The sequence below is a fragment of the Bemisia tabaci genome, chromosome 8 (genome assembly GCF_918797505.1).
Source record: "Bemisia tabaci chromosome 8, PGI_BMITA_v3".
Taxonomy (NCBI): Eukaryota; Metazoa; Arthropoda; class Insecta; order Hemiptera; family Aleyrodidae; genus Bemisia; species Bemisia tabaci.
In genome coordinates, this window is record NC_092800.1 from 13,510,260 (window position 1) to 13,524,819 (window position 14,560).

General features: G+C 40.3%; 1 protein-coding gene across 5 annotated transcripts in view; it reads left to right on the forward strand.

Moving 5' to 3' along the window:
• Klp10A (kinesin-like protein 10A) overlaps positions 1 to 14,560 on the forward strand; it is a 153,508-nt gene that overhangs the window by 119,353 nt on the left and 19,595 nt on the right. For 4 of the 5 annotated variants that reach the window (XM_019047135.2, XM_019047115.2, XM_019047143.2 and 1 more), the window contains 4 exons: positions 2,361 to 2,406; positions 9,443 to 9,724; positions 13,019 to 13,184; positions 14,014 to 14,117. In XM_019047135.2, the coding sequence (XP_018902680.2) occupies positions 2,361 to 2,406; positions 9,443 to 9,724; positions 13,019 to 13,184; positions 14,014 to 14,117 (598 nt within the window). The remainder of the gene's footprint in view (positions 1 to 2,360; positions 2,407 to 9,442; positions 9,725 to 13,018; positions 13,185 to 14,013; positions 14,118 to 14,560) is intronic. The other variant, XM_019047125.2, reaches the window with a different exon arrangement.

Sequence of the window (14,560 nt, forward strand, 5' to 3'; positions counted from 1 at the left end):
TGTATTGTCTCTGATCATGCTGGTGAAAAATAAGGAGCTCGATTGGTGCGAAGCGAGCAACAGTTTTTTTCCCATTTGCCATCCATTCCGTGACCTATCTCAACTCGAGACAAGAGCCACTTGAAAACGACACTCGTGGTCCGTCAATCGCATACGATTGCCATCGAGCGCGAAGCGACCAAGTGACCACTCCAACTCGAGTCCAGCCGCTCTCCGGTTCGATTGTTGAATCGATATCGCATGGCCTCGATCGATGAAAAGCATCGGTAAGATAGGGATTTATCGATCAAGATCATTCGATATAAATTCAACAATCTATATCGAATTGTCTCGGTCGATAAAAATCATTGTTAAGATAGGGGGATTTATCGATCAAATCATTCGATAACGATTCAACAATAGAGCCGCGCGGAGCTGGCCTTGATTTCCTGCTCGGAGCTGAGGTACTTTGAGGTGTCGACTTTTCCGTTTCATCCAGGACGGCCTATATTCAGGAGCTGCAATAGCCACTCCCGAGGAAAAACTCGAGTAAAATGAAGGTTTTTCTCAAAATTAGAGACGTCTTTCAACATTAGTTTTGGTGATAGTTGCGAAGAACATCTGCTCGAGGCGAGACGTAGAGACCAAGCTGGATTGGGGAAGGGATGAGGGAGCTTGGAGGCTTGAGCCTCGGGTGGCAAAGTTTGGAAGTGATGACCTTTTTTTTCCCTCTTTTTTTCATTTTCTTTTTCTTTTTGTGTTTTTCAATCACGCCATTCTTCAAGGTAAAGTTGTGAAAATCAACAAGCTAAGAAAAAGGGGAAAAGAGACCAAAAAAGGGGAATCAGTTGAAGCGAATGTGAACAACGATATAAGGGGGACAAGAAAAAGAGGATGAAAAAGAAAAAAAAACCTAGGAAAGAACCATGGATAAAAGAATATACGGTAGTCGGGGAAACAAGAGAAGATGGGGGAAAATATACAAAAAAAAAGAAAATTTGAAAAAAAATAAAAATAAAAAAAGCAAGGAAAACGGAAGAAGCCCAAAAAATGGGGGAAATAGAAAAAAGAACAATCAACACACCAGAGAAAGCGGTATTAAAAAAAAATAGCAAAAAATTAATCACTTTTAAAATCTGGGGGACTGCAATCCCGTTAATCCGACCCTGGCATTTACGATAGCAAAAATGATTAATTCTATCAAATCGAACACTTGTAACGCTCATAGCAGTTCAGTTTAACTGTCAGAATCAATAGGTCTTTTTCTTTTTTCCCATCGCTTTTTCTCTCTCTTTTTTTCAAAAAACGCGCCATAAAATTTGAGTTTGAGAGTCTTTTTTTCCAGTAAAAAATGACCACACTCGCGGCTCGGGGCGCATGAAAGTACAACTGCACATCGGAGCAACTGACCTTGAACGTGAACGAGGTGGATGGAACTTTCCGTTCTCGTCGGCTGCAATGTGTTTTAAAATTTTCACGAACAACCGATTCCCCAGTCCAAAGCCTCAAAATGCACGCAACCAACTTATTCCCCTCGGAAAAATCTCCAATCCGACGTAATTTTGCTGCCGAGTTGTTCTCTCATTAATTTTAACGTGATTTCTGGATCAGTACTGCCGTGCTAAAGAAGAACGCCGTATGAGCCTTCGGACATCGCCAAATTTCCGTCGACAGATCACGGATTTTCCGGAAAATTTGCCGACAATTTTCTTCAGGTTCTTCCGAGCATTTCGTTCGTAATGTGATCTAAAGCGTCCGGAAATTCGAAGGGAAATTATTCGTAACTTTTCTCGAAAATTAATTATTTTTCGAGATGCAATTTGGCAACACTCAAATGTTCATACGGCGTTTTTCCTTAGCACAGCAGAGTAGTAAAAACCGCCTCGGATCGTGCGGTATCGTCGCTCCCCTTGACGTGAGGGCGTATATCGATTTCAGAATGAGCCCCAGGAAGCATGAACTCTAATGTGAAACAAGGCTCGTGTGGAAATTGAGATACGTCCTTACGTCAGAGGGACCACGACATTCATACGGAGAAGAGGGCGCTTTCAGAAAGTTACATATAGTACCATAACCCCCCCCCCCCTCTCCAAGCCCCAAGCCTTAGAGCACCGCCATTATACCTAGGTTATAGTTCGAAAATTTGAAGAGCGGGCTCATCGAATTACTGTATAGATCCTGGTAACCGTTGCATTATTTTTCCAAAAGGCGAAGAAGAAAAAATAAAATGGGCGCTACTTTCCTCATAATTTAATTCTTGATTTTAAAGTGGAACTTTACCGGATTTTCCCTGCGCATCCTTTTTTGATTTTTCTCTCCAGCGTAATGACAGTTTTTTTCTGGTTCAAAAATTGAAATTTCCTCGTCTTTTTTTGTTTCAGTATTCTACCAACAAAGCCACTCCAGCGCCAGTAGTCTCCAATAAAGGTCAGTGTTCCGTCCTTTATCATGTCCATATCGTTGTAGAAATTACTAATCGCAATGTAATTGCAGTCGACTAAACCAGAAACCATGTTATATATATTTGTCTTCAACTTCATCATCTCCTTCACCCCTCCGTAACGTTCCTTGAGTTTTCACAGAGCTCGTGCAGCTTTTAAAGCCAGTTTTTCCTCCCTTATCCTCCACTCCAGTTTTTTTTTTGAAATCTCAAGACTGCGAATCAAAATCTGCATATTGCATCGCCACATTCCATTATTTCCTCCTTTATTATGTTTTTCTCAAGATGCAAATCACTTAAATTGGCCCTGGATAATTTTTTCACGCCCCCCCCCCTCCCCCAACCCCATTCGCAACCTGCGGTGGTGCAAGGACCTCACCGCACTTTCTCGTTCGCATTCAGTGGCGATTTTTTTAAAGTTGGCAACACTGTACTTCGCCTATTTAAATGCATGTAAAACAAGTGATATTTTATCGAATATATAGCGCATAGTTAAATGGAGGGAAAAAGTTTTGCCAACTTGCGAGAGTCTGTAATTTTTTTCGAACGATAATGTTCGTTTATAGTTGCACAAGCCCTGTTTGGTTGCCACGTTCACGATCTACCTCTAAAACTTAACTAATCACCATTTACTCGTGTAGTTAAGGTTTGTCTAACTTTGATTTTTCTTCACTTGTTTTTTGAACTTACACTTCTGGTTTTTAAGCTACCGCCCCTTGTAACCATTCCTCTAGATGAACGGATTTTCGATTTTCTCGCAAAGTTTGATTTTGTGTGTTTCTTTTTTAAAAACTTAATTGCAGTCGCACAATCGAATTTTTACCCTACGCGCGTGTGTGTGTGATTTGCCTAGAAACATATGCACGATTGATTTTAAGAAGCTCCTGAGATAGAGAAAATAATCTTTTCGAGTGTGGCGTTCAGTGCTTGGCGATCGGGTATGATATGTTTATGATTTATACCTGCACACTGTCGCGCTAAGGAAGAACGCCGTGTGAACCCTCACACGCTGACAAACGTCCGTGTTCTCGAGACCCCTCGGTGTGAGGTCCGGGTTCCTTTTTAACTCTATCTTCTCGTGAGGATGCAACTATTCGAGCACTGGTGTATGCATATTGCCTATCCAGTAGAAATGAAGGATTTTTTACTTTTTAAAATAAGGCAGGGTAGCCCCTGACTCACAATCAGTTATCCCGGGGGTTTTCCCATATTCTCGAGACCCCTCCCTCGGTGCGATTTTTCCACCAGTCCGGCCCCGGGGGAAAGGGAGGGTTGTTTTAAGTCTTGATCAGTGCTTACTCTAAATGGTAGCGTCCCGGCTCGATGAAAAAAAGTGGCGCTAGAAGTTAACGCCTCGACTTGAAAGCCGGATAGCGTGCAAGGTGGCTCTGTGATCACGTGGTCGCGTCCGAGCGCCCTGAGCGGGTAAAGTCAAAGTCGGGAGCGAAAATCGGACCGGTCGTGTCCGTGTCAGGACACCGAGGGGTCGTTGACTTTCCCCGGGCTTGAATGTTATGACCGGCCGCGGTTTCAACCCCCCGCGCAACAGCCCCAATCGCCGTCAGGGAGGAACGCTAAACTTGACTTCTCGCGGCGCAGCACCTGTGCTCATAATGATTTGTAGCTGCAATATGGACTAAAAAGAAGTCTCAACATTTTTGGACCCCAAAACCATCCCCAGACCCTTGCGCTGTGCCTTTAAGGGGTTGAAATTCGAAAAGCATACAATTTTACCGGTTAAAAAGTTTGAATGGTCAAGTAAACAGCGTACGAATTTCAGGGTTGTTGGCGATTTGGAAAACCGAGAAGGTCAGGGAATTTTGAGAGGGTGTTGGGCTTAATTGAGTGGAATTTAAAGGGGAGAAAACCAAAGTGGAAGTCTTACTCGAATGTCAGAGAAAGTCAGGGAATCCGAAAATTTTGGAGTCTGGGTTAAGCGAAAATAGTCAGGGAATTTGAAGATGAAAAATTTACTGTGGCAAAGGTTTGCATTTTTGAGTTTTATCAATGTTCATGTTTTGGTATATTCTCTTTGAAAAACCAACTTCAAAGTAGACTTCTCAACACTTACAAAACGGGTAGATGAAACATTATGATACAGCAAGTCTCCGGTAAAAGTTTCAACTTATGCACTAGCCGCGTTTTGGCAGTGCATCGTTGCAAAATTTACCTCAATCCCGAAATCCTTCTAATTCGTGGGGAAGTGGCAACACGGGGCAGCGACGCGAAGTCACCCGGTGACCTACAGCCCGACTTTTTTGTTTTCTCAAGCCCACTCGAAACTGCCCGCGTGTAAAATTCGAAGTGCTCGCGCGGCGCTAATAACGCGGAGATAAAATCGCGAGTCGTTCCGCGTTTTGCCCGACCATCGCATGTCGGGCGCAACTTACAATACTCCGTCCGTTTCATATTTAATGGCTTCGATTGTGCAAACAGGTTTATTAGCCCGCGCCCGGGCGAGCGGTCAGCGCGTCGGGGGCCAATGGCGTGGCGTGCTGTCGATATATCGATCGATCTACCGTTTAAATCCATGGAAAAGGATCGATAGACAGAGTGTTCGCCAAGAATATTTTAATAATCGATTCTTTACCATATCTCCAAATGGAGAAATATCGAAAATCGATCATTTACGCTTTGCCTCTGGCGGGGGCTTCAACGACGGGCGTCGCGACGCTGAGATTAGTGCGCCCGTTGTTTCGCCGTCGAGAGTCGTGTGTTGTGTCATCGTCGGTCTTTTTATCCTGAGTTTTCTTTTTTTTTTTTTATTTTGATTTATTTATTTTTTTTTTATTTTTTTTTTTTTTAGCAAAATGGAGATGTTGCATATGTGAGGAATTTGCGATTTGACTGTTGATTCTTATGTAAAAGTTTGCGAGAAGTACGATGGTGCTACTGGTTTTCTTTGAAATCATCTTCAAAGCTCAAAAACAGCTCTCAAGTTGAAGCCAAAATGGAGAGAATATCCCACGCTATCCTGAGAGTCCACTTCTACATCAAAATAAACTCTCCGTGCAAAGATAGGGCATAGATAGGGAGCAAAGTGACAGCAAGTGTACATTAGCAGTGATGCCGTGTTCTCAGTTTTAGAGTCACTAGATACAAAAAACACATTGGATCTAGAGTCCAGACTCTTAAAAACATCGACAAGAAAAAGTATTATTGATTCAATCAGAATCTAGCTTAAATCAAGAACCAAGTCTCTTAATTTAAGCGGATTTCGTTTTGATTCAAGCAAAAATCGTGGGATATTCCCTCCATTTTGGCCTCAGCTTGAGAGCTTTTTTGAACTTGGGAGTTGATTTCAGAGAAAACAAGTGGCAACATCGTGTTTCTCACGACTTTTTACATAAGAATCAACAGTTAAATCGCAAATTCATTACATAAGCAACATCTCCATTCTGTAAAAATCAGGGGACACCTGAAAACGAAAGGGGATCAGTGGCGAAGCATGAATGAGCGATAATCGATTTTTCCCCATTTGAAGCTATGGTAAAGAGTCGATCATTAAGGTGCTCGTTGCGAGCACCCCGTTTATCGATCCTTTTCTATAGGTTTAAATGTCAGATCAATCGATATATCGCAAAGCACGCCGCGCCACTGGTGGTCTCCTGAAACGCGCGCTCGGTTTCTTTTTGTTCTACGCTGCCCTTTAAATCTTGAATATTTCAAATCTTTAAGTCTGAATTATAATATTTCCTGTTTTTTACCTCAGCGGCGATTCCAGCAAGTTGACAACACTGTTTTTCCTCCATTTAAATCCGTGAAAAATATCGATTGTTTTACTTACATTTAAAGGAAGGAAAAGCAGTGTTGCCAACTCTCAAGAATCGCCAAGCTCGGTTTCCTTTTGTTCTACGCCGCCCGTAAAATCTTGAATGTTTCAAAAACTCTGAATTATTACATTTCCTTTTCTCTCCCCAGTGGCGATTCAAGGAAGCTGGCAGCGCTGTTTTTTCTCCATTTAAATCCACCTAAAATATCGATGCCAGGTAAGGCAAGCTGTCTCACCAAGAATCGATTGTTTCACCAGGGTTGCCACAGTCAAGGAAAACCGGGAACTGTCAGGGAATTTTAAAAAGTCAGGGAAAACCGGGAAATGTCAGGGAAAATGACGAAAGTGTCAGGGAAAATTTGTTAAATCCCCTCGTTTGCTTTCTAGACTCAGGTTTGAGGTTTCGAACGACAAATTTTGCCTGAAAACTATTTTCAATTATGCCCTCTTGACCACCCGTCACATCTTCAATTGTCAGGGAATTTCGCCAAAATGTGTAAGGGAAATCAGGGAATTTTATCGCCTAAACTCTGTGGCAACCCTGTTTTACATACATTTAAAGGAAGAAAAAGCAGTGTTGCCAACTCTCAAAACTCGCCATTGTCTCTCCTCTCATCTTAAGGTGATTCGTCAAGCTCAAGTGACGTGGTCGAACTGGCATGCGATGTATCGCATCTTTTAGGTCAAAAATCTCGGCAGATTTTGAATTTTCAGCAAAAAAAAGGACGATAGCCCCTGCGCATGAGCCTAAAGAATCATTCTAAACCCAAAAATCGGCAAAATTCAGAGAAATGAAAGCAGGATAGTGTTTGGAATAAAACCTCACATTCGATACACAAATCGATAGCTGAATCGAATGCGAGGTTTTCTCCCAAATACACTATCCTGCTTTCATTTCTCTGAATTTTGCAGATTTTTGGGATTAGAATGATTCTTTAGGCTCATGCGCAGGGGCTATCGTCCTTTCTTTTGCTGAAAATTCAAAATCTGCCGAGATTTTTGACCTATAAGATGCGATACATCGCATGCCAGTTCGACCACTTCTTTTGAGCTTGACGCGTCACCTTAAGTTTTCCCTCTTTTTACAAATCCTTCCCCGTCCTGTTTCATCTTTCCCGCCAAAAGCAGCCAAGTCAAAGCCCCGTCCGCCGAGAATGGAAACAGCCCCGTCGCCCTCTTACCTTTTCGATTACAAAAATTTTAAGCCGTTTTTGTCGCGCAGTAAAGTCAGAAGCTCCAACACTTTCAACCTGGCAGCCGAAGCCCCCAAACGCCTCCCTACGCCCTCCTACCTTGATGGTACTTTTTCATATTCTACTTTGTTTTGTCTAACGTGTAAAAAATCAAAAATTATGTCGTGAAAAATGTTTTAAAAACTATGCGAAGTATTGTATTTGTGAAATTTGATCTCTCTTCTTACTGAGATCGCACCGTGAGATCCTTTTTATCCTTTTCATAATTTTGGCTCTCATATCTGGAAAAGCAACACATTTCTTGAGAAAAATAGCAGAAATAAAGGAAATCATATGTTGGACCGAAGTGTTTTCAGTAATATTCATGAGTAATTTTCTGTGATGAAACTAGATTTTCGACCAAATCTTTTGGAATACGAATAAGTACATTGAAAACTGATCACAAGCAGACTATTTCTGCGCAACACCTTGTTTCAGCCTCTTATCTGTAAAAACGCATCATTTTTATTAGCTGAAACAAAGGAAATGCTACTTTTTATTTTTGTTTTTCTTTGGAACATTCCTGTTTGCAGCTAAAATCATAAGTAACATTTAGTGAAAAATCATTGGCGAGGTGTGAATGATCGACTATTGATTTTCCCCATTTGAAGCTATGATAAAGAGTCGATCATCAAGGTGTTCGATCTTCTTCCATGGGTTTAAATTGTAGATTAATCGATACGTCGCAAAGCACGCCACGCCACTGAAAAAAAAATCATATTTTTAACCAATAAGTAAGTGCGCATGAAAAACTAATTACCTACCAACAGAGCTCTTCAACGTAATACCATCCAGTACTGCCGTGCGGAGGAAGAACGACGTATGAAGCCTGAAGAGTTGCCAAATTTCTCAGAATAAAACATGTATTTTTGAAGAGAGTTTTGTATATTGTCCCTTGAAATTTTCAGATATTTTAGATTCAATTGTGAACAAAATTCTCTGAAAAATTGGAGGAAAAATATTTCCCAGTAAATTCGGTTTTTATCGAAGGACTTTTGACAACGTCTGAAGGCTCATACGGCGTTCTTTCTTACACGGAGAAAATAACTTCGTGCGTGGGGCCCGAAGTTTAGGTCATATGGATCTCTGAAGTTTTCGGATTGAGCATCTGAACACTTAAGGTCCAGCTGCTGAGGTTTGGATCACACATCTGAAACTTCAGTTCTTACATCTGAAGTACTTCGGTTTTCACATCCGAAAAACTTCGGTTCTCACATCCGAAAAACTTCGGTTCTCACATCTGAAGTACTTCGGATGTAAGAACTGAAGTTTCAGATGCGTGATCCGAACCTCGACAGCTAGACCTAAAGTGTTCAGATGCTCAATCCGAAAATTTCAGAGATCCATATTACCTAAAACTTTGGGTCCCACGCACGAGGTTTTTTTCTCCGTGTAGGTCCGCAATCAGTAGTCGGTCTGATGTAGAGTACCTTTATAGACAGAGTATGGCCATTTCTGTTCCGGTTTTTCATTGGTCGCGAGCGAATAGGCTGACACGATGCTCTTAGGGCCGTAAATAAACAAACAAGATGGCTGTTATCAGCAAGGAAGATTGAGGTTGGAATATAAGCCAATAAACCATCAGAAGAAGAAGAAGAAGATTGAGGTTATGCTTATGCACATCTTACATCCTCCTGTGATAAAGGTGAAAGGCGATTTAATAATGTTTTCATTTGTTTTTCGTGTGTTATTCGTAGATATGCTAGTTTAAATTGTTACTGCCGCATAATTGAAATTTTTGTCAAATTTAGCTTCTTATCGATGTTACGGTGAGCCGCCATCTTGTTTGTTAATATACGGCCGTAAGAGCATCATGAAGCCTAAAAACTCGTTGACCAATCAAAAAGCGGAACAGTTTTTCTGTAGTAAAAAGATACGAATGGCCATACTCTGTCTAAAAAGGTACTCTAGTCTGATGCATTTTCAGCTGCATTATTTTGCATCCTTGCGCATTGGTTTGATGTTTGGTGCCTGTCGAAGTTTGTTGCACTCTCTACATTGTAAATATTGATTCAACAGGATCTTATCGTTCGACGAAACTGCAAAGTCGTCCGACTAATATCATCACTAACGGGCACAGCGAGACCCGAGGGACCGAGAACTTGCCATCCACACCGACGACCCCTGTCGTACCGAGTCGCGAGACGTTTATTTCCTCGCACATCCCCGGCGCCCAAAATGTGCGGGGCTCCGTTACGTCCTCGCTCGCTAACGCCACGACTATCAATGTCCAGCAGCGGCAGCAGCAGCAGAAACAGCAGCAGCAGCAACAACAAGAGCTGCAGCAGCAAGACTCCCAAGGCAAGATATGTTCATCCCCCAACTCTCCCTTCTTTGGATATCCGGTGGCTAGTGACCGGGAAAACTGGAAACTCTCACGGATTTTTTTTTTGTATCAACAGGGTGTCTAAATGTCCGGAAATACTGAAAAAGTGCGGAATTCCGCAAGATGGACCGGAATTTTTGTCATTTCTGTCGCAATTTGAGCGAGAAATGTCAAAATTTTTCGAATTTCGTCAATCGGAGATACAAGGGTGTCTACAAGTCCGGAAATAGTACTGAATTTTTAAGGGCGGTCCGGAAGTACTGAAAAAGTGCGAAAATGCCGCAAGAAGGTCCGGAATTTTACTCATTTTTTTGTCACAATTTGAGCGAGAAATTCTAATGTTTGAAATTTTTCCCATTTCGTCGAATGGAGGTACTGAAAATGTACTGAATTTTTCTGTTGAGGAGGTACTGAATTTCTTGAGAATGTACTGAAGAAGTGCTGTAAAGTGCTGATTTTTGGCCAGCCTATTTTAGTAGACACTCTGATCAGGGATATCAGGGAAAATGCCCGGGAATCCGCAAAAATTCGGCATGTCAGAGAATTTAATTTTACAAGCAATTTTCATGTGAGAGAAATCGAAAAACACAGATTTTTCGGAAAATGTTTCGCAAATTTTACGTTTACGTTTTACGGAGATTTCTCGCTGATGTCTTTTAATTTTTCAAAATGAGGCAAAAATCTCTCGCATAAGCTTAGATATCGAATATTTTGCTCTGTTTTTTACATTATATTCCTGAGACTTCAAAAAATTCTTACTCACATCTAATCAGTTGGACCGTGTCGAAAAATTGGGAATATTTTTCCTTTTTGTTAGGAGATGTTTTTTGAAGATTGCGAGACACCCTGAAGAAAGACAGATAGAAGATATTAAGAATAAATGTGATTAGACCTGATGTTAATTCATGGTGTCTAAGGAATTGTTGGGAATGTGTCAAAACTGGGATTCATTAGGGAATGAAACATTTCAGGAAAAATTAGGGATCCTATTCCAGAAACCGGGAATCTCTTCTACAGCTTGCAGAAAAAATATATGGGGACCATAAAGTAACTCCCCTTGAATGGAGATGTTGCATGTGTGAGGGATTTGCGATTTGACAATCGATTCTTATGTAAAAGTTCGCGAGAAACACGATGGTGGCACTGGTTTTCTCTGAAGTCAACTCCCAAGCTCATAAAAAGCTCTCAAGCTGAGGCAAAAATAGAGGGGATATCCCACGCTATCCTGAGAGTCCACCTCTACATCAAGTCTAATTCTCCATGCAAAGATAGGGAGCAATTACATTAGCAGGGTTGCCGTGTTTTCAGTCTTTGAGTCCCCAAATAAAGTGGCAGCCCTATCAATGTATTTGCTCCCTATCTTTGCATGGAGAGTTTGTCTTGATGTAGAGTAGAGGTGGACTTTCAGGGTAGGGTGGGATATCCCCTCCATTTCAGCCGCAACTTGAGAGCTTTTTTTGAGCTTGGGAGTTGACTTCAGAGAAAACCAGCGGCACCATCGTGTTTCTCGTAAACTTTTACATTAGAAACAACAGTCAAATCGCAAATCCCTCACACATGCAACATCTCCAATAGGACCATTTGTCCAGTTTCAGATCTTCTTTTCGATTATGTGAAAAGTTAGAGGAGGAGGAGAAAAAGACGGGGGGAAATTCCATGTTTTAAAACCACGAAAAGTCAGGGTATTTTGAAGTCCAACAAAACTCGTCACTTATTATCATCATACCTAATATGGAACCCATACAAAGGGTGTAATCTAGCGTTTATTTTTATTTTTTTTTCTTACTATCCTGGTGTATCGCCTTGCATTTGAGCGAGAATATTTGTCCTGGCTTTCTCCTACCTTTCCCCCAAAAGACTTTTCGGGTACCCCAATAATATATGATCAGATTAGCTTACTGTATTTTAGCACTCGTAGTTCTGTAAATGTGTAAATACTAACTTAGTTTTAACCTGCTATCTGCATGTGTACTGGTCTTGTTTTTTTTGACCTCATTATCTACTCGAACCAGTTGGACCGACTTGAACAGAAACACACCAAATTGCATTTTGGAAAAAAGGTTACCTAGCAGCAGTAGTTCGCAATTCGTTACTTACCTCCTGATTACGGAAAAAAAGTTTTGTTGTCGTTTATTCGCCAATGACCATATCAAAAGACAGAACTTTCTTCTTCCGAGCGTTGAGTTAGAAGTAGTTCTAAATTCAACTAGTTGTACATTTTTTCTTGTAAATAATGCGAAGTCGAGAAAAAATATATTGAACATGAAAATAGTGGATAAACTTTGTCCATAACATTGAGTCTTGTATAGAAATAAAACATGAAAAATCCTGTTCTTGGTTCAAACTTGATGCAACTTGGTCTGTTTCTGTTAAACTCGACCCAGTCGTTCCCTGCTGATCCAGCACAATCTGTTTTGTTTTTTACTTGAATACTTATACATGTTTATTTCATCTTTTTAAACCGTCAATTGAGCTCTTTGTCACCAATGAGTCACCTAACAGAAGACGGAACAAGGCAATATGACACATGCTCTCTTATCCAAATTTTATGTACAACTTGCCTCTTGCGCTGCCTTTCTAAAGCGTAGAGCCCCCTTGTTGTGTGGTTATTAACTCAAATTTCTTTACAGTTTCTCAATTATCTAGAAAAATAAAATTAATAGGCTATTGTTTTTTTTTTTTTTTTTTTTCAGTTAGCTGTTCATTATCAGTTGAATAATTCTACTTATGAATAGCCAACAAAAATTAAATATATTTTTGGAATAATCAAATCAAGGGCTTCTATACAATTCAACTATTCCGTAATGGCATCCAAGACCAAGTATGAGTTTCAGCGGGCTGATTTTTGAAATTAGTAGACCAAGTTTTAGATAAAGAAGATTAAGGAAGCATGGAGCATTTCTTTCGGTTGAAATGGGTGGTTCCTATAGACTAAGGGAGAAAATGATGGACCAACTATAGGGTTCCTCGTGATTTGCCGTTAGTTAGTCTATTACTCACCTCCTTTGTCCATTGCGGCCACCCGCTTCCACTAATAGGATTCCTCCATATCCCTAATGTATTTTTTGTCTACAGCTTTGTCTATAAATTTCAATAATCGGCCCGTCGGACTTTAAAACTAGCGAATCATGTAGAGATCAATGGGGTAGCTGAGCAGTTCTCTCTTCTGATTTTTAAAATCGATGCAAATGTAGTTATTTCTTTGGCTCGAAACTACTGATTTCATCTGACTTCTAGTGTGTCTAATCTTTTGAAATTCATTTTGGCAGGTGCAGGTGGTAAGAATAGAAGGAGTCATGTGGTCAAAGAGGTTGAAAAACTCAAGAAAAACCGTGAGGAAAGACGGCAGCGACAAGCGGAATTACGAGAGGAGAAAGAAGCTTTAATCAACATGGATCCAGGGCAACAAAACTGGGAGTTCCTCGGCATGATAAGGTATGAATTGAACGTATTTCTGTCAAACGGAACTATGTGCATTAAGACATGAGCCCTGAGATACATAAGAATGCATGCATAACAGGGCTCACATCATAATGCACATAGTTCTGTTTGACAGAAGTACGTCCAATTGAAGTAAAATTTCAAATGAAGCTGACACTTTTTTTTACCACTCCAAGTAAATAAACGTTTTAATAAGTGATGAGTATACACATAGAAGCAATTGAATCAGTGAGAAGGAAAACTTATCTACTCAGAAAAAAGAAAATAATCAAGCCACACACAAAACGGCACAGTAGGTGAAGAAGCCTGGTTAGTTGAAGAAAAAAATTTTTGATGCTGATAGACATGTAGTCAGGGACACTTTTAAGGTCCAAGTTGGGACAGATGCGCCAACTTCAATAGCCTTTATGAAAATTGCCTGTCGTTAATAAAAATCGAGCATTTTTGAGTTACAGAGTTGGAGTGTTTTTATTCGCACTGATTCAATTATTGACAACGCTGGAATCGTTACTTTACCCTCTAAGTGCTCTAGGAGAATAAAGTTTCCCTATTTTTCAGGAATAAAGGCACTCTCTGGAAGGTACTTTTAGTGTACCTTATCAATGACTTTAAACATAATCATGGTTAATACAGAGTATGAGAAACACCGTAAAAAATAGTTCTGGAACCATTCGTTTTATTTGCTCAGAATCCTGATGTTAAGTTATACATTTATGAACTCTTTTTTTTTCTTTTCTTTTCATGATTTTAATCAACATATAACAACAGTGTCCTTTTTGTCATTCTTATGAAAAATTTGATAAATTCCCCTTCTTCTTTTCAGAGATTATCGGTCGCAAATCAATTTTAGGCCATTGCGTGATGCTGAGCCGGTGGAAAATCATCAGATTTCAGTATGTGTTAGGAAACGTCCATTGAATAAAAAAGGTAAGCAGTTAATTATCATTTTCAAGAAACAGTGAGCAAGAAATTTAATGGATTTAAACGTTCATAGAGATTCTGAGAACAGAAGAACCTACCTTGAAATACCATATCCACAGTGAAACTCCCAAACGACGAATCTCGGTTTGCAACGTTGCAGATTTCCTGTCATACTTAATGATTTCAATGGGAAAGTACTCAACGTCAATTTTTAAAAGATTTTTTGTCTCGGTATGAAGTAAATTCTGAAAAAATTTCAAGGAATAATTTTTATTGTTCTCCTTTCCGAAAGTAAAACAGGAGCCTAGATTTTTAAACATTGCAACCTAGGTACGTTGTTTGAGAGTTTCGCTGTTGATTTGTAGCCATCCATGATAAAAAGAATTTGAGCGTATGGAGTCAAACTGTGCTGGACGAAAAGTAGAGGGATTCATAGCAAGCCAGATTTT